A 26,121-nucleotide genomic window follows, 5' to 3' on the forward strand; every position below is an offset into this window, starting at 1 on the left:
GTCCGTAGAAGTGGATTGGTTAACGATGGAGACCCCTTTCACGCCTGTAGATGGTACTGATGATCCAGATCTAAGTGAACTTTATTCATGGAATCTTGACGATGACAAGGACTCTGACTATGGACATGACAAAGACTAGGACATTTGAATGTACGTAATTATTCCGATAGAATAAAAGGGGGAAATGTAGAATCTTTTTTTTAACATCTTTATTGTTTATCTTTTTCTTTTATTTAATGTGAGTTATTAAGAAAAGAGCTAATGGAAATATACTATACAATACCAATAGGATCCGTGCAACTGAAGATGTCCTGTTGGTACCTTTTGTTTTGGGAAATCTGAGCTATTTGACCTCGACCCGGGCGCCTATTTTGAGAAGTCTTGAACGTGACATGACTCTGACTCCAAACCGTGTGTCCCCTCCCCACGGTGATAAACAGCTGACTGTTCCTCAGAAACATCAGAGAACTTCTGATGCTCTGTGAGTGCTGTAACTTCTCTCTCATGCATGAATGAAGCGTGTGTAAGGTTTGAGAAAGAGTCCACCGCCTCCTTTCCGTTCACTGCTCCGCCGGACGACCGCCCCACGCGGGGCCACTCAACCTCAGTCGTCATTGACTCCACACACACTCAGACAAACTGCTGCTAAAGGTAAGACACCACTCGAGGTTTAGTAGACTGGTACAACCATTGATGAATTCGCTGGACGGCAAATGTCTCAGGAGATTTGTCTTGAGCGTGAGCGCCGCGTGCGTCTCCTTAAATCCAGCTGCGGACGGACGGACGGACGGACGTCACGCGCGAGCCAGATGCTCGACTAGAGTTACTTGCATTGGATTATCCGCTGACAATCTTTTTAGTGCACAATATTTAATTAGCAAATAAAGGCTTCCAGAGTGGCACTTGAGTCTGGCTACTTTACTTTCGTGTCTCACGCACGTCGACCATTGTGGTGAAGCTTCATTGAGATTCTACAATTTCACTTTCAGTAGTTCAAGCTGTTAAATCTACAGCTGCATACCAAACAATAGGCGCTTTCAGTGCCACCTATCCGTGTTGTTTCATTAATATTCACCATTTGTTCGAGGCTTTTATTGTGACAAATGTGGTGGCATTTTTTTACACAACGTCCCTGAATGCTCCTGACTCTCATTATACACTTGGACTATACAGTAAAAGCATTTGGCGTCATCCCAGATCACTGATCCTTGAACTCGAACACATCATCAAATAAATCAATTTAGAAAGTCTCCGAAATAAATAGAGACAGCACACTCAATTTAAATAAAATTCATTAATTATTTATCAGTTTAAAAGTGCTGTTCCTGCTAGGTTTTTTTTTTTTTTTTTTAAATTCCAATTATGTGTTGTTTTATTTATGTTGTGTATTGTTATATCAGTAAAAGCTGGAAGAAATCATGGTATTATAGAATAAATGACTCTCCTCCTCTCCCAGGATTTTCCATGGCGACTCACTTCGCTCTGCTCCTGGTGCTTCCTCTCCTGACAGCATCACTTGCACAAGATGACCTCCTCATCAACACTAAGAGCGGGAAAGTTCAAGGAAAGTTGCTGTCAGTGGTGGGGGGTGATACCCGAGCCTTCCTGGGTATTCCTTATGGAAAACCACCAGTTGGCCAACTGAGATTCAGAGCTCCAGAGCCAGCAGAGAGATGGGATGGCGTGAAAGATGCCACCAAGTTCTCCAGTTCCTGCTACCAGTTGCCAGACACATTCTTCCCAGGTAGGACACACCTTCACACACCTGCTCTCACTCAACTCATCAGCTACGAAGGCGTGGCGGTCAGAAGCATCGTATTAGCATCTTCAGCTAAGCTGTGTGGTGGTGGACTGACACAGTGACACAGACACAATAAAAACATGTACACTGATGTCACAATTTGTTATCACATCTGGGGTAGTTTACACATTTCTTACCCTGAATTGCTTTAGTTTATTTCACGTGATAGAAAGATCCCAGACTTTGACCCTCAAGATCATTGTTTTCATTTGCTAGATTTGCAGATAGAAAACTTGAGGGAATGTAGAGTCGTGACAGTGTAACTGCATGTGCATTGACGTATTAAATGAGAATCGACTGACCAGAGGTTAAATATGCATGTTTACCACAATGTCTTGGCTCCACAGGAAAACAAAGTTATATCAGCCTGTTTGGGTCCCCTGCGCATGCACACACACACGCACGCACCCATACACATTCACACACTCTCTGGAATATTCCAGGAAACTATGTCACAGTTGCAGGTTATTTCAGCTTGAAAGTCCACTCCCAGGATCAGTTCTCAAAACACTTGAAACAATGGCTCATTACTCTGCATGTCTTGCTGTCATACTTGCTATCTTTTGGAATGATAAAAACAAAACGCAAGTGAACTGAACGGAAAACTGGAACCTTTCATCTGCACGGTGAAGCAAAGAGTGGATTGTTTTTGTTGAAACCTGCGCTGACTGGGGATCAGTGTCACCTCCAGCTGCACATCTGAGCATGTGTTTGAGTGACAGATGATCTTATTAACGGCCTCTGGAGTTCCATCAGGCCGGCATGTCAGTGGGTGTGGTGCGGGTCGTTCACGCTGTCACACACACTCCCTATGTGCGATTAATAGAACGATCTGGTACGATATAGGGGACACCTTGAAAATTCATGCTTTAAATATGTTGGCTCTTTTTGAATCAGTTAAGTAAATGAATGATATGTGTGTTAACTAACATGCAGCTGAACATGCTACTCTCTGGAGTCAGGGGCATGGATACCATGCTATTTATAGACTAAGCCACCTGTCAGGGGTCTGTTTGGAAGCCAGGCATTAGTACATGCCAAATAACCAAAATATACTCTAATTATAGATATAAAAGCATTGACATCAGCTTTCGCTGCTTATTTAGAAAATGAAGCAGTGATTCTATTTTTGTGTTGATTCTGTAAATCTTTGAAACAAGTTTGTGATAAATGGCTATATTGATAAATCAAAGTGACATTTTAACACAGCTCATATCGGATTTAAATGTATTGCTTGTAATAAAGGGTCGTATAAACGAAGCTGAACTTTAGCTTATGAATGATTAACAGCCATGTTCACCTCACAAGATCCGGAGGAATAAAGAATAAAGTGCCAATTGCCAGAATAAAAGAGTCCCATCAATCAGTTTTGACATTTATCAATGTGATCTTTCCTAACAGGCTTCCAGGGGGCAGAGATGTGGAACCCCAACACTCCTCTCAGTGAGGACTGTCTGTATCTGAACGTCTGGTCCCCACGTCTAAATCAAACCCAGCTTCAGGCCTCATCGCTGGCTCCCGTCCTTGTCTGGATCTACGGTGGCGGGTTCATGGACGGAACGTCCTCTCTGGACGTTTATGATGGCCGCTTCCTGAGTCGATCTGAAGGTGTTGTTGTGGTATCAATGAATTACAGGTAAGAACTTATGTGTGTGTGTTACTGCAAAAAAAAAAAAGAAGAAAAAAAACCTGCCCAGTTTACGAATAATTTAATGTAATTAGTAGGAGCTGTGTGGGGGTCTTTCCAAGAAGATACCTTGCACTTTTACACGTGCGCAGCCCATTGATACTCCCATCTCGCCTCTGGTGTGGTCTTTGTTGATGCAATCTCATAACAATAAAGTTTATATTGGCTGAATGAGCTCGACCCAGCCCCAGTGTCTGGATGAAGGGACTGACGACAATACAAACAGACGTCCATTTTTCTGAGAGAGAAGATTTTAAGCAGTCCTCAGAAGGATCAGCGGACGCCTGCTGGTGGGGCGCCGGAGGATGAGAAGTGACGCTATTTGAGCATTCGTTTGAATTCATTGTTTGGACATCAAAGAGGTTTTTCATGTGAATTGTTTTTTAATGCCATGAAGAAGAAGGAGGGGGATAGTTTGGTTGCACGTTTCCTCACGATGTGAGTTCAAGTGGGATCAGCGAGAAGCATGTCAACAGCAGAGTTCCACTCTTGTGTAACCCCTCTGAATGGCCTTCCACGTCCAGCAGCGTGTGGGACAGCCAGTGTGGCTGCACATCTAGGAAGTTCAGGGCCACGGTGCCGCTGGAAGTGAAACTTTTCATGTTCACGTGAAACTGGAAGCTCCAGTGTGCAGTCTGGTAGCCTCTCTGGTTTTGGTGTAGACTTTTAAAGTGTCTTATTTTTCCATGTAAAGCACTTTGAGCTGCATTTGTGTTATGAAAGGTTCTGTAAAACAAAAAGAAATGTATTTTTTTATTAAAAACAGTGGGAGTGTAACTGTGACAGTGGGCTGCAAACATGAGGTCAAATCAGGGTGGCTAACTGATGAAAGGGGAGATGAGATGCCTCCTTTGAATGTTGTCTCCAGGTTCTGAAACGGGTCGGGTGGGGTGGGGGTGCTGGGCCTCTCTGTCGGTGACTGGCTCACCTCCAGTCAGAAGTCAATATGCCAGCTCTTGAGGTCTGAGCTCCTCATTCTCTCACTTTCTTTTTTTTTTTTTAAGCCTCTGGCATTCTTTCCTCCAATTGCTGCACGAAAGAGCCCACTTATCAGTCACTGGCCACAGTCACTGCAACTCTTCTCGTCTTTTATATCTCATTAAAAGGAAATCTAGACTGTTTGGCCAGAAAGATATATCAGGATATCATGAAAAATATGTTGTGATATGAACATTATCACTTTATTTGTGTCAGTGTGTCAGCAGCATGAGGTAAATGAGTGGAAGTTCTACCCTGACAGCGCTGGTCTGTTTCTTGCACTGGTCTATGACAGAGTCGGAGCCTTGGGATTCCTGTCTCTTCCTGACAATCACAAAATCCGGGGAAACGCAGGACTGCTGGACCAGCGTTTGGCCCTCCGCTGGGTTGCCAACAATATTGCTGCTTTTGGTGGTGATCCTTCAAAGGTCTGAGGTGTTTGTCTGTTATCAAAGAGTGGTTTCACCAAAAACTGATGCAAGCTGTTGAGTTTCAAGTCACTGTTTGTTTGTTGTTGTTGTTGTTGTTGTTGTTTGTTTTTTTCCAGGTGACTCTGTTTGGTGAGAGTGCTGGCGCAGCATCTGTGGGCTTCCACCTACTTTCTCCAGGCAGCCATGATCTTTTTCAAAAGGCTGTCATGCAGAGTGGCTCTCCTAATGCACCCTGGGCCACAATCAGCCGGACTGACGCCTGGGAAAGGTACAACAAACATGGTTCCACAGCTCTTACGGCAGATGCTGGATTCACCGCTTTGCCCATCAGAAGAAGCTAAACTGTCCGATTACAGTTACATTCTTTAAGTAGAAACCTTTCGATGGCTCCCCTGCTGCATCAATCCTGGAAGTGAAAGGTTGCCTCTCACACAAAATACTGACAGTGAGGTCCCATCCTTGTCTGCAGACCTTGAAAATGTTCTTCAGTTTGTCCTGCTGCTTTGTTGCTGTTTCTTGTGTAAATAGCAGTGGATAATTAATTTAGTCCAAGAATCTCTTTCCGCTCATTGAAGTTATGTTTAGGTTAAAGAACAAATATTTATTTAAAATTTGTGTCTGTGCTCGAAAATGATAAGAACAGAGATTTTCAGTATGCTGTATTTGTTAGACTTTAACTCTTCGACTGATATTTTTTCGACTACCTTTCACCCACTTGCTGATCCCATCCCACCTCTGAATAGTTCTGCTTTTGCTGTCCTTTTCCCTCCACCTTATCTTCTTTCCATTCGTTCTTTCTTTCTCTGGCTTTCTTCTCTCCAGGTCCGTGATGCTGGCGACATTACTGGGGTGTCCCACGTCTCATCCAGCTCGCCTGGAAACTTGTCTGCAGAAAGCTGATCCTGGGAAAATAACATCCAAGCAATACGATGTGTTCACGACGCCGAGATTCTTAGCACTTTCCTTTGGCCCGCTTGTCGATGGGGACTTTCTGCCAGACAAACCAGAAGTAGGTGCGTGTGTTTGTGTGTTTGCGGGTGGGAAGGGAGGATTTGGGTCCAGAGTCATTTGGTGAATGTGTTATCTGTGAATTGGAGCTTCTCTCTCAGATTTCTTCTGAATGCATTTACCACAATATTTGACACTTTGGCTGGGCTGAACAATCAACCAATGCCTTTTTAAATGCAGATGCTGATTTAATTTTTGTTCCTCTTGTTATCGGCGCTGCCTGTGATACAACAGATCATCAGCTTCTCATCAGCTGTTTGAGATATAGACTATTTCATGCTCTTGCATGGCTTTAATCTTTTCTGTCTAATGGAACTTTCCCAGTGGAGCGTCACCCTCCTCAGCTCAGACCAGAGGTGCTAGGTTGTCAGGTTGCTCCTCCCAGCTTCCACGTGTCCCGTTCTTGATCGTTGGCTGTTGTTGACCAAATGATTGAACTGAAAAGAGTTGGGTGGTCAAAGGTAAAGGTCACATTGCAGAGTTCAAATTGTGCCGAACGCAGCAAGATAATGTCTCTCATGGTGATCATGCAGATGGCACTCAGATATACTGTATGAGACACGAACGTTTGAAGCTCCTGCGTATCAAAAAGTTCTGCACCTCAGCAGTAACTAATCAGGCATTACTAATCAATCCACACTGGAGAACTGAGGTGCCCAAACACAAGCTGGGCTCTCTCGCTCCCTGCTTGATACAAACCCATTCTGCTGGATTGTCTGTGGTCTTTCCTCAGCTGAAAGAAACTCTCACGTCTACAACTGGTTCAGGCTGCAGCAGTGCAGTGACCAAGACAACCAGTGGTTTCCCGTTTCCTTTACATTTAAGAACTGATTTTAAAGTTTGATTTCAGTCTTTTATATTTCAGCAAGCTGAAATATGTATAATAAACCCTTTGAATTCTAATATCCTAGAAATGGCCTTTGTTCATTTGATCTGCCACTCCTAGCTGTAACTTCCAAGGTGAAACAACAACAGGCTGTCTTCGTCACTGTTGTTATTTTTGTATTAGCTTTGTTCGTATTCATATTAGCTGCTTTTCTCTTATTATCTCAGCACTGCCCCCCCCCCCCAAGTTAGTTTGAGTCTGATTGTTTGCTTTTTGCCTCATGATCAGGAACCTCATAATGACAACTTTCTTTCTTTTTTTTCCAATTTCCCTGTAGGTGTTGTTGCAAACCAGCAAGCTCCCTAAGAAAGACTTGCTGTTGGGCTTAAACAAGGATGAAGGGACCTACTTCCTAGTATATGGAGTGCCTGGATTTAACATCACTGGTCAGAGTCTCATCACCAGGAAGGAGTTTGAGCAAGGCGTGGCCCTCATAATGGCAGATGCTGGCAGTGTGACAAGAGAAGCAGCCGTTTTCCAGTACACCGACTGGGCAGATGAGAGCAACAGGATGGCAAACCGGGACTCCCTGGGCAGCCTGGTTGGAGACCAACTATTTGTTTGTCCTTTGCTCCACTTTGCTCAGCGGTAAAGACACAGTTATCAGTAATATTGTGTGGTCTGACTCTTGGTCATCAATGGCACTTCTGCACCATAAAAAAACAAGGGCCAGTCTGGGCTAGACCAGGTCCCTCCTTAGAGCTTACAATGAATTTATCTCTGAGAATTACTGATTATATTTAGTGGCGAGTTGTTTAAAACCCAAGTCAGACGAAAGTAAGATATCCTAAATAAACAAGTATAAAACACTTGAATCTAGACACAAATGCTCCTTTTCCACCTGCCTCCTTTGGTTCATTCAGACTGACAGATTTTCACTTTGATCCAAACCAAACGTACAGATCTGAAAGCTCCCTCGGACCAAGGGCAAGACTAAACACCCGTATCATGGTCCTCCAGAGAGTGCACAACCCCAGTTTGTCGTCTGGCTCATCTTCAAAAAACAAACAAACAAACAAACAAACCCTTGCCGTCATGGCAGGTTGACTTGGCTGCAGCATTCACTGTAATTGTGAGCTGAGCCTGTTTCCTACTCCTATTGCACGTAGTGAGATCTGAGCTACATACTAGCGCTGAAAACCTGCTCAAGTGGAAGACGCTATCTCACCCTGGGTTACTAGAACTAACCTCGCCTTGTGTACTTTGTATTACTCAGTGGGGTCCATATCTTTTTCAGGTACTCACAACGGGGCGGGAAGACTTTCCTTTATTTATTTGACCATCGGTCATCCACTAATCCCTGGCCAGCATGGATGGGTGTTATGCACGGCGACGAGATAGAGTTTGTCCTCGGAAGGCCTCTGAATGTTTCCTGGAAATACTCAAAGAATGAAGTGAACATGACCAAGAAATTCATGAAGCACTGGGCCAACTTTGCCAGGACCAGGTACTCCTGATCAGATAGGGAATCACTCACTGTAAGACCCTCGTTGCACTGTTGAGAGCTGTTAACGCGCTTTCCTTCTCTTCAGCAATCCAGGAATTGACGGAGCTGCGTGGCCCTCATTCACCCCTGAACACCAGGAGTATGTCACTCTGAACTACCATCATCCTGAACAGAGGAGGATGATGAGAGCCAAAGAGTGTCATCTTTGGAGGAAATTGATACCAAACATTCAGAAAGTTTCAGGTTTGTCTATCTATCTATCTGTCAATCTGTCTATCTATCATACACAGAGTTACACACACACTCGGTACAGTTGTTTGTAGTAGGTGGTATTGCGTCAGACAGGGAGGTGTTATTCATGTTTAGCCTGTGGAGGAGATTCGTATCCCAGCTTTCTCCCCCACCATTTCATCACAGTCCTGGAGATCTCAGTGGGAGGAGAGGAGGGCCAGTCATCACTTCACCGGACACCAACACACCAAGAGAGTAACACTCATGCACCTTTTCACAGAGCTCATTATTCACACACAAATTTCCCTCTGGAGCTTTTCCGTCTAATGTTTGTGGTATTATTTTGTCTGGTCTCTCTCTCTGGCATTTGAATAACTTCACCGACGGTTGTTACAGAGACAAACTGACGTGCATAGACGCGGACACAAAAATCAGTTTGCGTCTAATAATTCTTGTGTGTGTCTCTTTGTCCGCAGATAATCTCCAGTCGTGTGTTGCTGCAAATGGGATTATGCTCTGCTGTAACAGCCTGTTCCTCATTATTATATTAATTCTTACATTAACCTATTCGACCTGTGTTCCATAAAACTGGGCTGTTTCAGACACCACGTTACTCAGAAAAAAAAAATCATATTTGATTAAATAGTATTCAGAACAAATCAAATTTTCACATTTTATGTGATCAATCCATGCATTTTTTTTTTGGTTTTATCATCGTTTTAAATGCTTTCATCTGCTCCTTGAATAGCCGGAACTCACAGTCAGCTCCATGCTGCATATTTTAGGATGCCAAAATCAGAACTGCGGTGTTGAAGGAATTCTTTATGTGTCACTTTAACAAGTGCTGTGGTACTACAGCCACTAAAATGTAGGTACAGCAATCAGGGACTTGAATTGTGGTAGTCTCTGTACTGTAATATTATGTGTGCTGGAGTCCATGTATTGATCATTCAAGTTTTTTGGTCCTAATTAAGACTGGTAGTAATCAGTTGCACTGGCCAGGTCACTAAAGGCTTTTGAACTTCCGCACATTGAACCAAAAGTCCATACCTTTACTTGTTTGGAGGTTTATTTTTCCTTCAGTTGACATTTTTAAAGCACTATTTTTTTAAAATGTTTTGTTTCTTTATGAAGAACTGTAACACACATGCTCATGGTGACAAAATATTCTGTTTTTGTTTTTGTTTTTGAACAGGACTTCCTTGATGCCAGAATGAAAATATTAATGTTTTGTTTTTAAGAGTGTAAAAAAAAAAAAAATGTTGAAAAGTTTTATAGAAACTTTTTTGTATTAACAGCATTTTTTTTTTTTTTTTGTAATTTCCTTCTTTCTGTAAGATTTTCTGTAGAACTCCAAACCTAACAGGGAACTGTTATCAGAAGATATTATGTTTCATCACTGGATACAAGAAATAACTAAAGGCCCTTGGCAACATTTACCTCTGCCATTCTCTTTGGTCCGTGAAAAACTCCTCTAAATTTTGGGAGAATAGTCACAGTCGTCTTTATGCAGTCGTGCCCTTTGAGTTGGTTTAGTTCACCCAGGCTGATATGATACAATCATGTTATCCACTGTGTCATATCGGTTCCAAAATTTAGTTTCTTCCATCTGCAGAGTTTCCTGAAAGTCGTTCCAGTACTTTTTGCATATCTCTGTTGGACAATCAAACAAGCAAAGCAACAGATTAGTGTGAGAACAAATCTTCATTAGCAGTGGTGACTCTGCTAATGGGAGGCATACGTACACTGTAAAAAAAAAAAAGTCCGTAGGAATTACGGTAAAAAAACTGTCAAATGGCAACAGTCAAAGGCCGTACAATCTAAAATAGTATATCGCCGTAGTAAATCTAGGGAAATGGGAAAATACCGTCAAGTCACAAAAGAGAAATCATTGCAAAATTGACGGCGTTATTCTGCTTAAATTAAAGATTTTGCTGTTGTTTACATTTTAATTGACAGCATAAAACTGTTAGACATTCTGCAAAATCATACCTTCATCTTTACAGGAAGAACATGTTAAAAAATATGGTCCAGAGGTACATTCAATTTGTACAAGGGAAACCATTTGAATGATTTTAAAAGCATCTCAAAACATCTGACTGATTTTACTGTCCAGGCATCTTGAAACATGATTTTAAAAGCATCTGAAAAAAAAAAAGCTGATGGATTCTAATAGCATCTCAAAACTGCTACATTTAAAAGCATCTCAAATTACAGGGATTATTTTAAAACTGTCTCAAAACCTGCTCAAACCTGAGCAGAAGTTGTATTTCCCCTCTACAGCTTGGGGATTGTGCATTAGTTGACATTAGCGCCGAGTTTCAAATCCGCCAATCAGCGCACGGTGTCCGTCTCCCGTCTGGGACCCTCGGGACTCAACCTAGTCTTGGACTCACGTTTGTCTTTGACTTCACCGTTAGAATCCACGGTCCTCACCGGCGGACTTTCAGGACTTTGCCTCAGCCAGAAGATACTTCGGTAAGTAAATGAACACAAGTTAAATGCTTTTAGTTGAATTGTGTTTATTAGGGTTATCAAGAGGGTTGCATTGCAGACAGCTAACATTGTGTAGCTTTACGTTGAACTACATTCGACTCTCATAACAGCCTGGAAACACCTATCATACAGGTGCAGACGTGTTTAGGAGACAGGGTGTCTTATTAGTCATCGTTTCATTCCTTTGACTGCTTTTTAAAAATACGGTGTGGGTTTATCCGCTTGGCGGGCTAAAGTAGGATCCGTCTATGTGCTGGAGCCTGTGGTTAGCTTGCGCGTGAGTTTACCCACCTGGCGGGCTAAAGTAGGATCAGTCTATGTGCTGGAGCTCATTGTGGTTATAACAGCGGCGTATTTGTGTATTGAAGATGTATTCTTGTAACATATGTGGAGAAAACGTTCAGTCTGTAAAAGCAAATGTTTTGCATTGCAAACTGCACCGCCATGAACCCCGACTTATTTTTTACCGCCACCACAACAGTTCACCGACCAAATTCAGGATGTGACCATGACGTCGTTAAAATGCACGGTCTCACTTTGTGAACCCCAGTGTGAGGGAACTAAACCGCTGATTGCTCACTTAAAGGAGCACAGAGCAGGAGGGCGCCATGTCGCTTGTCCAGTGAGAGGATGCCAAAGTGTTTTCACTGGACAAACGTCTTTTACGTCTCACATGTCTAGAAAGCACAGACATTGGTCAGAAAATGTGACTTGTGCAGCAATCCCAGATACACACTGTGAGACTCCCACCACAAGTGCTACCATACAGGAGCCTGCTGCCAGTGTGCCAGATGCTGAAGACACTGTAGGGGATGGGTCTAATTTTTGTGACCTGTACTTGAGAAATATATGCATGTTTTACATGAAACTTCAGGGACAGCATCTTCTTCCAGTGACTACCATCCAAAACATTGTTGAAGAAATACAGAATATACACGAGTTGGGACAGACATACTGTACACTTCGAATCGTCTAAACTTGCTCCTAAAAGATATGTCAGTTTCAGATGAAGACATTGTAGAAATTAGTGACGCAATCTGACCTGTTTACGGCTCGCCACACAGGGCCAATGAGAACGGCTTACTCAAGAACCCAGTGCTTTAAAGACATGTTCAAATATGTGGAGCCCAAAAAAATCGTGTTGGGCAGAGATGAGAACAGGACAGAGAAGTGCGCCTGTTATATTCCTGTACTAAAAACTTTGAAGGGTGTGCACAAGTCTGGTTTTTGGCAGGGCCTCATGTCAGTGGATTAGTTGTCATGTTAGCCGTTGTCTAGATGCACCCTGAGCGCTGCTACTAGCTTCAGACCCTTTACAAGGTAAGTGAACGAGCATACCGCCTCGCATGGTTAGGATAAATGTCAGAGAACATATAGAAACCACATGTAAATGTGTTTTGTTTGCTTACCCGTTTTAAACCATCTTTGTTTACATGTTTGAGCTAATTACCTCCACTTGCAATCATGAAAGCTGCGCCGGGTAAGGCTATAGGCTACCACATCACATCTACATGTGGCTTCTACATGCTCTCTGACATTTATACTAACGATGTGAGGCGGTCGTGGTGGGGAAAAAAAGTCATTTAGACATGTTAATGTGTTGGTAGCTTACCTGTTACCCGGTGCAGCTTTCATCCAGCTTTAATACAGACCTAGTGGAGGTAATTAGCTCAAACATGTAAACAAAGATGGCTTAAGACGGGTAAGCTAACACAACACATTTACATGTGGTTTCTATATGCTCTCTGACATTTATCCTAACCATGCGAGGCGGTATGCTCGTTCACTTACCTTGTAAAGGGCCTGAAGCTAGTAGCAGCGCTACTACTAGACACATGAAGCACATTTATGATGAAAGGAGACAGGTTGAACTAAACCAAAGTTTCCCTTTAGGGATTATTTTATTTTGATAATGTGAATATGTTACTGTATGTACACTGATATCACTTTGTGGTCAGATTTGTACCAAAATATGCATGTGAATTTTTCTCAACTTAATTGTAAAGGTTTCTCATTACAGTTTGTAAGTAAAGTGTGTTCAGTTTACGACACTGGTTCTGAAATTGGAACAGAAAGTGAACTTGTGAACATTTCTTACATAATGTTGTTCTCATTCTTAGATATTTTGTGATATGTTAAACTTCAAATATTTGATGGTTGCAACACAAATATAAAATAAAGATTTTCTGTATTTGAAAAATTTTAAGGTGGATATTTTTTCTGTCCGTTCTGGTACATGAAGTAATTTGACAATATGAATTCATGCTCTGTCTATTAAGTTTACAGAATAGAATGAATGACAGATTACACTGTCTGGCAAGTTCTGCATCTGAAAACAATTGAAATGCTGATTTGGCTGAATTAAAAGTATATTTTGAATATGCACATCTGATATTTTCTTTATTTGTATTACTTTTATTAAGTACATTTTTTAACTGTAAAATCAACAGTATCAATATATTTTTTACTATAAAAGAAGAAAATGTTTTACCGTAATTTAACGGTACAGTTATGGCAACCACAGCTGCCGGTATTTTATTGTAAAAAAAAAATTACAACTTTTCATGTAAATTTTCAGGTAAAACAATGTTTTTTATGTAAAAACTTTATTTTTTACGGTATAATGTCGAATTAAGCACTATAAAATCAACAATATCAATACATTTTTTTACCGTACATGACAAAAATGATTTACCGCAATTTAACTGTAGAGTTTCGGCAACCACAGCTGCCGGTATTTTACCTTAAAAACAACTTTTTTGTTTTTAACAGTACACTATCTGCATTGAAATTCTGGCAAAAGCTGCCAGTAATTTACTGTAAATTTGAACTAGCTGCAATAAAGTACCGTAATATATCATACAGTTTCTGTCGTGTTTATTACTGAGATAGACTGTAATTTTGACAGGAGATTACTGTAAACAGGTTATGTTTTAGCTGTTATTTTTGAAAATCACCATAAACGGTAAACGTGGGCGGCATGGCTCAGGGGTAGAGTGGCCGTCTAGCAACCAAAGGGTCGCTGGTTCGATCCTCGACCCAGGTGACCATGTCGAAGTGTCCTTGAGCAAGATACTGAACCCATAATTGCTCCTGAATAGTTGGGTGGCGCCTTGCATGGCAGCCTCCACCATCAGTGTGTGAGTGTGTGTGTGAACGGGTGAATGAGATGACACTGTAAAGCGCTTTGAATGCCGCTAAGGTAGACAAGCGCGATATAAAATTGAGTCCATGAGTCCATAAACAAATAACAGTTCTGTTCTGCAAAATTTACAGTTGCCAGAACAGCATACCGTAAAGTCCTCTACATTGTCTTTCTGGCAACCACAGCTGCCAGTATTTCACCGTATATTTTACAGATTTTTTTCTTAACAGTGTAATGTCACAGTAGAAGGGCCGTCAGTCTTGAATTCTTGTCATGGAATGTGTTTACTTAGGCATATTGTTATGGTCCCCCATTCTGTCACTTAAAGACTAATGTGATAAAACACAGTCATCAAGCAAAGGTCAGAGTGCCGATGAGATGTTGAAGAAAACTCAGCCCCTGCGGTTTAATGACCTTGGATTCTATTTGAAATCTCTGGGGAAAATTGATCACATGATGTGTCTCGTACTAAGAATGAGCGGAGAAAATTTTCAGTTTCCTACGATTTTTAGTCCCTCTCACATAGTATTTTGCATCACATAATGTCGTATGTGGCAGTTTTCATGATTACTACCAAAATAAATGTGGAACTACGTAAGGAATTTAATTCGTTATTAACCTATAACTTCTTCAGTGCAAATGCAAGGACTATCATTGACGGACCATGCTGGTGAGACATGATGGTTCTCATTTAAAGTCAAGCAGTAGAAACGACCTGGAGCTGACTGCTTACCACCAGTCGCCACAAGATCACAATTACTGCAAGAGAAAAGTTGTCAGTGGGTGAGGAAGCATCGTTAGAAGTTACTCAAAACTTTGCAATGAAATAATCAGCACTGATTTCTAAAGAGGCATTGCCTGAAGTTTTCTAATATTAGGTGTGCAGCATTTTTATAAGCAGGACAAGAGGTGAGAGTTGAGACTGGGCAGTAGCTGCTGGCGCAATGTGCTTCTGATTACCGCCCCAGTATGTGTCAGTGTCTGGGATGACGGAAATCCTCACTTGGTAGCTGTGTCCACATTGTTAAATGATAAGCCAGCTACACACACAGGTTTAGCTGCTCACTACCAAACTGCTGCAGCGCTGGAATACTGAAGAATGTTGCTTCCAAGGTCAAGAGTTTGCCAGGGACCCTGTTATATGTGACTGACGCTGTGAAAGTATTTTTACCCCCGAAATACTAGGAAAGGTTCTAGAGATTGTAAACCATGATGTTTAATAAAGTTTTATTCAGTAGTGTTGTCACATGGATACTACAATTTACTTCTATAATATTAGTCCTGGGGGGCAGCATGGCTCAGAGGTAGCATGGCTGTGTCGCAACTGAAGGGTTGCTGGTTCAATCATCACTTCCCCCAGTGACCATGTCCAAGTGTCCTCGAGCAAGAAACTGACCCCTAATTGCTCCTGATGGCCCTGTGATGGACTGGCGACCCGTCCAGGGTTAACCCCGCCTCTCACCCAATGTCAGCTGGGATAGGCTCCAGCCCCCCCCCCCCCCCCCGACCCTTAACGGATAAGCGGTATAGAAGATGGTTGGGTGGATGGAATATTAGTCGTATTAGTAAACGTTCAAGTTCCAATGCATGTGTACCGGGCTACAGAGTCATAAGCATGCAGACAACTTAAGGCAGCTTTGTTTTGCGACCGCCTGTATAGTTTTATCACTGCATCACCGTGTTCCTTCTCAACTATAAACCGCTGCTCTAGAGGAAGATAGTAATTTTGACTCATGTCACTGCTTCAATTGAGTTCTCTGACATGACACTTGTGAGACAGATGTCAGGGGTGAGCTGTGATTAATGTACATGACAGTGACAGCTTCATTAATTAAGAGGACAACACCTCCCACAGCATGTCATGAGAAATCAGTATTACCAGCCCCCAGGCACTGCCGAGGCAGGACACACTGTCATAGACAAGCCTTGATGAAACAGACTGCTATTGTCTCATGTCAGGCGAAAATAAGTGTGGGCTTTTCTAGAACTTTGAAGTGTTTCTTGAAACTAAAAGACAGTGCAAAAATGGGAAATTCCCCCCAATGTCCCCGTTTCTCTCTCTAACAGTATCATATAGCTGAGACTTATGTATTACCCTGTGAAATTAGCCTAAAATTAACTTAATCTTTGAATTTTGAAGGTGGCATAAAAAAAACAAACACATTTAGGTAAAACCTAAAAAGGCATTAATGATATTAGCAGGCAGCAGGTCTCAATGCTGATTCACCTTTTTCTCTTTTCACACCAAGACTGGACGTGATCCTTGAACTTTGCCGAAACTGGACTTTTACGTAGTACTTGATCCATTTGTTTTTGCAACTACAGCAAAGGCGATTGTCCTCCGTGAATACTTGTTGTTCTGTGTGACCTGTGTATAACGGCAGCCGTGTCTTTTAGAGGAGCGTTTGGCTCCGTCTCTGCTGCATGTGTATCCAGACAGGGAGAAGAGGGGATGGTGCTGTTGGCATTGTTTCATGAGGAGTTTGGCTGATACATGCGCCCGCTCTAATGTTTCGCTGCCCTCTGGTCCATCAAAAATGAAATAATGAGGGAGATTCAAAGAAAAATGTTACTGATTCACAGCCAAATGCATAAAAAGCTTTAATACTTCAGAAGCTGATAGCCTTCCTTTTATGTTATGTTTCCACGCACATTTCAGACACTCTCTACGATGCATTGATATGGCTGTGTTTGAGTAATTATTCTGTATCCTATTTCCAGACAAATGTGCCATAATCATAATTTCATCAGTTATGAAATTATTTATCCATGCATCTGTGCTGGCCATTGCTAATGAAAACTAAACAGCAAGCATTGGGCTTGAGTTCAAAATGATGAAATGCTATCTTCAAAAATGAAACTGAACTGCAAAATGTATTAAGTGGATAGATGCTCTTTTGCAACTACGTAATTGCAGAAATAATAGTTTAATTGAATTGAAATGTATAATTTAGCCTCCATGTAACTTTCTTGGAAAATGTCAATAAATACATACCTCCCCCCCCCCCAGTCATTGGAAGAAAAAAGAACTGAATCACCTTCAATTTATGTGTGAGCGTGAATTCATGGCCGAGAAGGAGCTGAGCTCAATTGGTTAATCCCATAACAAGCTATTTCAGTGCAGCGTGGAGTTAACCAGAAAATGCTATTTAACACGATGGCAAAGTGAGAATGAGTCTGACCTCGCCTGTCATGTGAGACGGAAACACCCATCATTCAAATGAGACAGACGATTAAGGGAAGGACAAATCCAGACAGCTAAAGAGAAACGGTGGGGGGGGGGGGGGGGGGGGCATGGAGGGAGATGGTCTGCAGCAGTGTGAGAATTCAAAAAACATGAAATTAAATATTAATATCGTGTAAATAATCCATCGGATTGGTATTATTGTCATTTATCAGTACCATCCTCTAAAATTCTCCATCAAAAATAATCCTGTTTGTTATTGTTCTTTTCCCCATAAAGAGCCACTCTTTCCCCTCCTCTGATTGGCTGTGTTAACGATCTATCGCTCAAGGCTCCTGGTACTTGCCAATCAGGGGTAGTCAAGGGAGGGTCTTCTGGGATTGTGCACCCAGGAGTCTTTTCAGAATAGTGAAGTCAGAGTCCCGTCTGTTGGAACCACCTGTTCGGGGACTTCCTGCACTGAATCTAGCTAGAACCACTGATGGCAGTACTAGCCTAGCCGCTGGTCCCGCTAGCGCCATCTGATGGGTACACGGCATGAAGAAGAATGTTTCAGACTAAGTTTGGGACCCGCTGTAGTCTGGAGCCCTGTGAGGGACTGGTTCTGAATGAGCGCTCCAGGTGGATGTCTGACCATTACTGGCTGCAACATGGGTGTTACACTCCACCTAGGGCTGGGCGATATGACCAAAATTTTATATCCCGATATAGCTCATTTTATATCCTGATACGATATACATCCTGATATAGCACATTTTTGGTAAATTCAATGAATGAACAGTTTATTTAATTTTTTATTTCTTCCTCCACTTTTGCCCGGCACTCATCATATCAAGCAGGTAACACAACGCTCCTGATGTGTTTTCGGCTGGGCATTTCATATCTAGGGTCGAGTGTTTGCACCAACTCAAGAAACCCCCGTTTCTCGATCGTGTAGATTGGAATCATATCTTTACAGATGTGCCAACCCTAACGGCCATGGTTATTTCCTTCCATCTGCGGGAGGTATGGCTATACGGTGAGCCGCGGGTAAAAGCCTGTTGCAATGTCTGCGTCTGGAGTTTCTTCTTGACGTCAGCGTCACTCGGCCCAGCTTTTGCTGCTTTTTCTCGTTGACTCTCTCTGTATTCTTTTTCATGATTCTTTTTTCAGGTGATAAAAAAAAGTTACTCGTGTTCGAGCCTGTTGTTGGATCGGGCAGCTGCATACTTTACAAAGTGCAGTAGTCTGATCCTTGTCGGTCTTTCATATCCAAACCACCGCCATGTGACAGAAGTTCCCCCTCTTTTGGGTACAAGCTCGTCGGTTTGCGCTGGTTGTTCGTCATCTTGGTGTTGTTTGGATTGAGAATTGGTAACATGTTCTTCTGTGTGCCGTCCACCGTCTTCCTCCATGGCTGTGTATGTTTTAGCCGCGTGCCTGGGCTTGCCGTAAGGCGCGTCGGTGACGTAAAATACTGCCGTAAAGCCTGTTTTGCAGCACCGCGATATAAACAATTAAGTTTAACATGAAACAATAGACGTTTTCTATCGTCCAGACGATATATATTGTGATATCGCCCAGCCCTACTCCCACCTGCACCCACGAACAATGTCACCAGTCCTGTCCTGCTGGGAAAGCGTGAACTTGTACTTTTAAGGAAAACTGTCCAGACAAATATGCTCAGTAATCCTTGCATACTTTGTGGGTCTGCTTTTATCTTCTTTTCAGCTTTGTAGAGTCCATCCACATCTTTGTATGAGTGGTAACTGCAGGTTGTTGTTTTTTTTAAGTCTTCCTCCTGCAGCGTCATGAAGACTGCCAGTGTGATTCATGTTGGCCGAGCCCACTCCCATGACAGCCCTCTACTGCAGTGTATTTGTTCCATTCTTTTGTACAATAATATCTTTTTTTTTAATCACATTTCCTACCGATGTATCATGCTAGTATCATAAATTCTTCTGACCACAGTCACCCTAGAATGAATATTTTGAGAAGAAGGAAAAAAGGTTCAGACACAGGGGGGAGAGCAACAGAGGTCTGGAGGGGTAATTTACATGAATAGAGACCTAGCATGCAAGGAAAAAGAAGAGGGATGATGAATCGATTTTCATGAAGAAAATAAACACAACACTGAGAGGAGTAGAAGGGGAAAAGATGATAAAGAGACACCAAGAGAGGGGAGTGAAAGACAGAAGACTTTCAAAAATGAGGAGGGGTGAAGGATACAAGGAGAGGCTGATGGTTTTTATCAGGTTACTGATGAGTGGAAGCAGAGAAATATAACAGCATCATTCCATGAAAATGGAAAAAAGTACTGGAATTTTTTTCTTTAAAAAAAAAATCATTCTTATGCCAACTATGTGGTTTATCATGCGGTGTGTGGATATTTTTCAGGCACGAAGGAGCAAAATATAATAAAAAAACACAAAAAAAGCCGACATCAACCTTCTCATTTGTCTTATCTTAACTTTTCTCTTACCTCAGGTCTTCTGGTTGCAACAATCTGAACGCGTCTATTTTCGATTCACCCTCAAGCACAGACATTGTCAGTGTGCTGTAGTGGGTTGCATACTCTGCATATTCACACTCTCAGTAGCTGTGGAGCTTCTTTTGTGCGTTTCAAATGGCAGGGCACTGGTCTGCCTGAGCTGATTTAGAAAGGGTAAAAATACTGCCTGTGTATGTGTGTGTGTGTGTGTGTGAGAGAGAGAGAGAGAGAGAGGCGTGGCATGCCACAGAGATTAAAGCTGCAGAGTAGTTGGTGACTGAACCAACGGAAGTTCAATTCAACTCAGATTTCCAGTCGAGGGATTTTTCTTCCCGTTCTCATTAGGCAGTTTTGTTGTTTATCATTCCTAATTATTTGAGATGGTGGAGAACATCTGATTAGATATCTCATGGAGAGCCCAGCGCCAGTCTCCTCAGCCTGGAACTGTACATGCAGAATCATTAGAACCATGGAATGTAAACATCACGATAACGCACTGTTAGCCGTTAAGACTGCAGAGAGCCGTCACTTTTGGGTTCCTTTGCGTGCAGGGGCAGATCTTTCTCACATCCTTGTTCCTCTTCAGGTCCATACCTGCACTTTTCTTCAGCAGAGAGGTCCACATGTGATTGTAAGGGAAGAGGATGAGGTCCTACAGTCTTTGCCCGACCAGAACCCTGCTGGAAGGCTGGACCTGTTGTTGTTCTCACCAGAGTAACATGAACGCTGGCTGGGGGAGGTTGTTTGTTTGTTTGTTTATGTGTTTTCATCCCGGCTGTGGTCAAGAGGTCCTGCATCATTTGGTTCTCCTCTGTCATCCTGCACTTCCTGTCCTCCGTCTGTCTCACATGTTAGGTTATGTCATCAAACACGCGTCCAGTGCTGCGTGAGATTTGACCTTTTGCACACCGCTAGCGAAAACCAAGTCGGGCTGAAGATCCACTCTGCCGTCATACATGTGAACGGAGCGCCTCAGGCTCACTCAGCCTTCCTCCGTCGTGGGCATCACCCATGCCCTCTCATCCCCTCCTATCTCGGGGATGTGCTCAAGTTTGACTCATTCAGTTTTATGTGTGGTAAGTGACAGATGACGTGTTGGTCAGAACTGACATTTATCCGTGCACCAAACGGGGCGCCCTTAATCCCATCTTTATGGTTTAGTGGGCACATGGGGGGATTGCTCTCGGTTGCCCTCCCTTACACAGCTAACAGCTGTATGTGGAGTGGAAGTGTCATTACTTGTCCCTTCTTTCTGCCTCTCAGGGATGGTTACCATGGCACAGCAAGGCCTGCCTGCACCATTATGCCCTGTGTTGGTTGTGATCACATGCATGTTAACTGTTTGTTGACATCAACTACATCAGATTCACTCAATCTTCCACTTTATCAATGTTAACAGCACGGAGGGTGAAGCCATATTGTAGCACTTCCCCATTAGGGGGTTAAAACCCTCAGGGGTCAGAGATTGTTTCCAGACACAGCTTGAATAATAAGCTAACAAGCAATGTATTTGAAAGAGAGTCAAACCTCTGGGTAGCAAGTATAGCAACACCATGGTCAGATAATGAATAATCATCAGACTGCGTTGGTATTCCTCAACAGACTGTCGTGTAAGTTGTTGTGTAAACCAGAGTCGATCCCATGTGAACTGTGTGCTAACAGAAAGGTCAGAAATAGCTCTGGCACTAGATTACATTTGTAATTACCACTCAGGGGTTTTTTAAATGGAGATGAACCAAAGGCAGATCAAATATTTGTGTTCTTTTGGAGGCCAGTGTTAACACAACACAAACTCCTGGCTTGACCTTGTTCAGTACAGGGGGATGGTGGTGCAGAGAATTAGATCTGGGAAAACGTGGGGGGTGTTCACGCCGTAGAGCTGAAATTGATTTGCATCGTGATTTGGAATTAGACACTTACCTACACGCCAGGTTTCTAATTCCTCTCATGAAGCCTTTAGCACAAGTTGAAGGAGGAAAACAATTAAAATTAGATTTCATTGTCACTGTGGGGCTCCATCTATCGGTTATTTTCCAATTATTTCTTTTGAAACACTTTTCAGGTTGTTCTGTCTTACTATGATCATCTTAGCTTCAAGAAATTACATCACTTTTTTTCGTTCTTTGCAGTCCGTACTGCGTCTCTGCTTCACCCCTTCATGATCTCACGTCCACTGGTGTCCAAGCCCAATCCATCTCTGTTTTGATCCGAGGCACAAGGCTTTTACTAAATTGTTTCCTGAATTTAGGCTGCTGACTTCACATTTGGCCAGCGACTACAGATTGAAACTGGCCTTTGGACTAATTTAGGCACATTTACAGTAAAGTTTATCAATTTGAAGTGTCCCTGAGTAATAAACAAATACTCCTGAGGGTCGACACCAAATAAAGCTTCTATATTCTTGTTCACTTGTCATTTCTTTCCTGATTGAACTGCTTCTCTTGGCCTCAGCTTAATGAGGAGGTGATGTGTCCTTGTCTTGTCAAACAAACGACCACATGGCTGTGATGGATGCTTGACATCAGTACCTGTTTAGTTTTATTATTGAAGTAGAGCTTCAAATTGAGGGGAAAAAATACACCTGAAAATGAGTTTTATATTATGTTATACTAGTAATGATTACAACTTTATTAGGGGCACCAAGGTTAAATTGAGTTGTGCCAAAAAGAACATTATAGGTGTCACTTTATAATAATAACTCTAAATGGGTCATTTATAAGGCATTAGTTGAACAAATTATGAATATAACTTTTTTTTTTAATGGCTGGTTAATACTGTGTTAATATCAAAACATGTTGGAAGCAATTAAAAAAAATGTGATATATTAAATATTCGTGTATAAATAATGATCATGGATCACAGCCTGTCAGTGAGAAACTGATGATTCTGGGTTAATTTAAATAAAGTCTAGATGGTGGGATAACTTTGGTAAAGAATAATTTGCTCCACGAGCAGAAGTCAATCCCTGAGACGCTGTGTGAAGCAGCAGCTTCCCCGTCAGGGTGGTAGCCCCCCTTCTGCATTTACAATGCCAAGAGGAACACGCGTGAGTTGTTGTTGACTTCCTTCAACATATGTGGTCATATTAGAACTCAGTGCTAGGGATTTGAGAATGATGCTTTTTTTTTTTTTTTTTGCTTCCAAAGTTGTGCATCTTTAAATCGAATAAAAAGGAAGATAAACCTGCATCCGCAGCATATTCAGAGGCATTACTTAGCATTTTCCTGGAAATAAATAACCACTGCTCAGGAATGAAAAAGTAACTAGTAAGCAAAAGTAAACAATCTGACTGATGCTCATGTCTGCACAAACAGCTTATTAGTGTCTTGTTTTTAAGAAAGCAACTCATGTTCTTGAAGATTTGAATCTTTCTGATAATTTCATCCTATCCTATATATATAATCACATGACATCCCACCCCAGTGTCTGAAGTTTGTGTAACACTCAAAAAATGTAATGTATTGGGTTCAATATGTTGACGATAGAAGCCAAATTCTGCAGCAACAGACTGGTGGTTGAGTTGCATTCAAGTCTCATGTACAACACTGCATTTTACAACTGCAACCAAAACTGAACCTCAATGAAGTGTTTTTGATCCAAAAACAAACAAAACAGTATGCAGACAAAATAAACATCAGTTTGTCAGTGAATTTTGATAAAATACAATCATATAAAATAAAATAAAAAGTAAACCAATAATAAGTTGTTCCAACCAGGGATTGCATGTGTCCACCACATTTTTTTTCAACTTGGAAAAAAAGAAGGTCACGAGGAAGGAATTTAAAAAAAATAAACACTTTCAAATGAAATGCATTAGTTTGCAAGTCTTGTTGTCACAAGCAAAATGGGAAGTCCATGTCCATGAGCAGGAATCAATACATTCAGTTTGTTGACGATTACAAACGACTGGGACACACTGGGACATGCTGCCAACAATAACTTCATGGGACTGCTGTTTGAGTAACATTGTGTCTTAATGCTCATCTCAAACCTGCATATTATTGAAAAATAAAACACAAATCAAACTGCAATCACTTAAGTTCAATATTCATGTGCCTCTCCAGAGAGCCTCCTTGCATTACCAACTGTAATCCAGCACTCCAACATTGTAAAGATGGTTTTCAGTGATATTTCTAATAAAACTTATATAATAAAACAAATATGCCCTCCTCTCTTCATCCCTCCATCCAAGCTCTCCCACTCTCCATTACTCCTCTCCTCTCAGTGCTTTCTTTTTGCCAAGCGCCTTAGCGTTGAGCTGCTCTCTTTTCAATACCGCTGATTAAAAATGTCTGATGCATCAACACGACTAAGCTGATTACAGATTTAGTTTCCCTGAGCAAAGGTTTCTAAAGAGGGCTCGGGAAAGTGGGAAAGAAGTGAGGAATAATAGAACACACAGAGTCAAAGCAAGTGAATTGCTTTGAGTGGCTAATTTTTGAAAGCGTGTGAGATTGGGGGTGCATGCTCTTCTGTATCTGTGAGAATCACTTTGTGACTGAATATGAAGCGTGTCATTTTGAGAGACAAACCTCTCAGGAAGGGAGAGGTGAGAGGAGTCAGATGAGTGCGGTGGCTGTGTGCTGGGGGAACCTGTTCCAGTCTGGGATGAAGAGACCACAGATCTGACGGTCACGGTTCTTGTTCCTCCGGTGACGTCCGTCGCCATCACTTACCTCTCCACTTGTCTTCCTCTCCAGAACACGCTCAGGTTATCTGGCTTGACACATCTTTTATCTTGGAGGCTCTTGGTGCCCTAACAGCCCATCAATAATATCAACTACATCCTAAACTCCCTACTCTTCTGGGTTTGTAACTCATGTCTTCGGAGGCTGTTTTGAAAATGCCTACCATTGAGAGTTAGAGTAGAGATCAGTAAGCTCTGCCCTGCAGCTGTGTGCACTGCCGTGACCCCTGTCAGGAAAGTGATTGCTAAAATGTAACCCATGTTGGATAGATGGCATAAAATGCTTTAGCAAAGCAATGCTAATTATTATTATTTTAATCACTTGGACTCTCCCGTTTAAAGACAGAGCCAGCAAAATCTGTCAGTCTGGGACCAGGATCAGAACCCTTAACACAACTGTGCTGGATCATAGCGTAGCAGTAGTCAAGTCACTGAATAGGAACACATATGTACAAGGTGAAGTTACCATGAGCAACTTGAGACAACACCGGATTGTTTAAGAGTGACGTTTCACAGATTCACCAGTATCCAGAACTCGTTGGTGATAAATCCACCAAACCAGCTTGAACATGCTAATTTGGGATTCCCTGACCCAGAAGGCAGGAAAGTTTCTATGCTGTGTCCCTCCCAGAAATGATGATGAGGTACGTCACAGCTTTAGACAACACCCTGAGTTTCCACTTTGTTCTCACCTTCTAAGATTTGGTCTGTTCCTGCATTTGTCTCTTTGCATCCATCCTCCACCGCTTGATCTCTCTTGACTGTCCAACTACTAACGAATTCACAAAGTGCCATCATCATCTCACAGCTGCATTTCACTTTTTTGGGGGGTCAAAAACAGGACTATATGGTGAACGAAGAACAGCAGATGTCTCGATGTGAGGCAGACACCCATCATTTCAGTTCCTTGACCAAGCCAGGCCAGGCTTCCTTGGGAAACGCCATTAATGATGACGATGACGATGACGATGGATGTAAATCACAACTTTTGACCACACCCTGATTTTCCCTCTCACCTTCTCAGTTTTAGTGACTTTTTCTCTGTTGGCGTCCATCCTCCAATCACCTGTCTGGACGATCTCTAACGTGCTCAGTTCTGACTTCCACCTCTCCCTACTTTCCAACCTCTCCATCAGATCCACACAGTGGAGGTCCGTCATCCCATGGAGGACGAGGATCCTCAAAACCTACTTCCTGTGCAGACCATTCACCTGAATGAAGCCAGGTCTGAAGATGATCTCCCCAGCGATGAGGTAGGACAGCCACACACACTCAAGGTACAATCGTGCATGCATTTGTGTTGAACTTTATCGGTGAAGCACTTGTTTGGCTCATTAAAAGTAAATCAATGTTGTCTATCACTATGGCCCCAGTTGTGTTTTTAACTGTTCACCTGTCGGTGTGCTAAGCGTCTTCTTTGTCCATATCACAGGCGACACCCAATGACCCTGCCCTGGAAGCTCTGATGGAGCGGCAGAACCAGGTGATGCTCAGTCTTTCCTACTTGAAGGCCGTTGTGGAGGAACGGATGAAGACCGTGACAACCCATCACAGTGCTCCTCGGGCTGTGGTTCGTACAGATGTGACAGAGGGGTGCGGAGAGACTCACCTGAAGGCAAGACATTCATTTGGGTGAATACTAGTTGGAGGACAGAGAATTTAACGATACA

The 26,121-nt window shown here is 42.3% G+C and overlaps 1 protein-coding gene across 8 annotated transcripts in view; it reads left to right on the forward strand.

Annotated features, from left to right (window-relative positions):
• The first annotated feature begins 448 nt into the window (after positions 1 to 448).
• Positions 449 to 26,121, forward strand: part of LOC147254091 (cholinesterase-like) — a 30,880-nt gene continuing 5,207 nt past the window's right edge. For 4 of the 8 annotated variants that reach the window (XM_086215608.1, XM_086215606.1, XM_086215605.1 and 1 more), the window contains exons 1-12: positions 449 to 651; positions 1,457 to 1,744; positions 3,203 to 3,437; positions 4,762 to 4,894; positions 5,014 to 5,165; positions 5,720 to 5,906; positions 7,069 to 7,379; positions 8,029 to 8,238; positions 8,324 to 8,481; positions 8,656 to 10,947; positions 25,588 to 25,704; positions 25,884 to 26,066. In XM_086215608.1, the coding sequence (XP_086071734.1) occupies positions 1,465 to 1,744; positions 3,203 to 3,437; positions 4,762 to 4,894; positions 5,014 to 5,165; positions 5,720 to 5,906; positions 7,069 to 7,379; positions 8,029 to 8,238; positions 8,324 to 8,481; positions 8,656 to 8,840 (1,851 nt within the window). In that variant the 5' untranslated portion in view covers positions 449 to 651; positions 1,457 to 1,464 and the 3' untranslated portion in view covers positions 8,841 to 10,947; positions 25,588 to 25,704; positions 25,884 to 26,066. Of the gene's footprint in view, positions 652 to 1,456; positions 1,745 to 3,202; positions 3,438 to 4,761; positions 4,895 to 5,013; positions 5,166 to 5,719; positions 5,907 to 7,068; positions 7,380 to 8,028; positions 8,239 to 8,323; positions 8,482 to 8,655; positions 12,282 to 20,350; positions 20,504 to 20,619; positions 20,841 to 21,893; positions 22,041 to 25,587; positions 25,705 to 25,883; positions 26,067 to 26,121 lie in introns of those variants that run through there. The other 4 variants (XM_086215609.1, XM_086215612.1, XM_086215611.1 and 1 more) reach the window with 4 other exon arrangements.

The sequence above is a fragment of the Aulostomus chinensis genome, chromosome 10, assembly GCF_037954235.1.
Source record: "Aulostomus chinensis isolate RoL2024-O1b breed Wild chromosome 10, RoL_Achi_v1.0, whole genome shotgun sequence".
NCBI classification, from domain to species: Eukaryota; Metazoa; Chordata; class Actinopteri; order Syngnathiformes; family Aulostomidae; genus Aulostomus; species Aulostomus chinensis.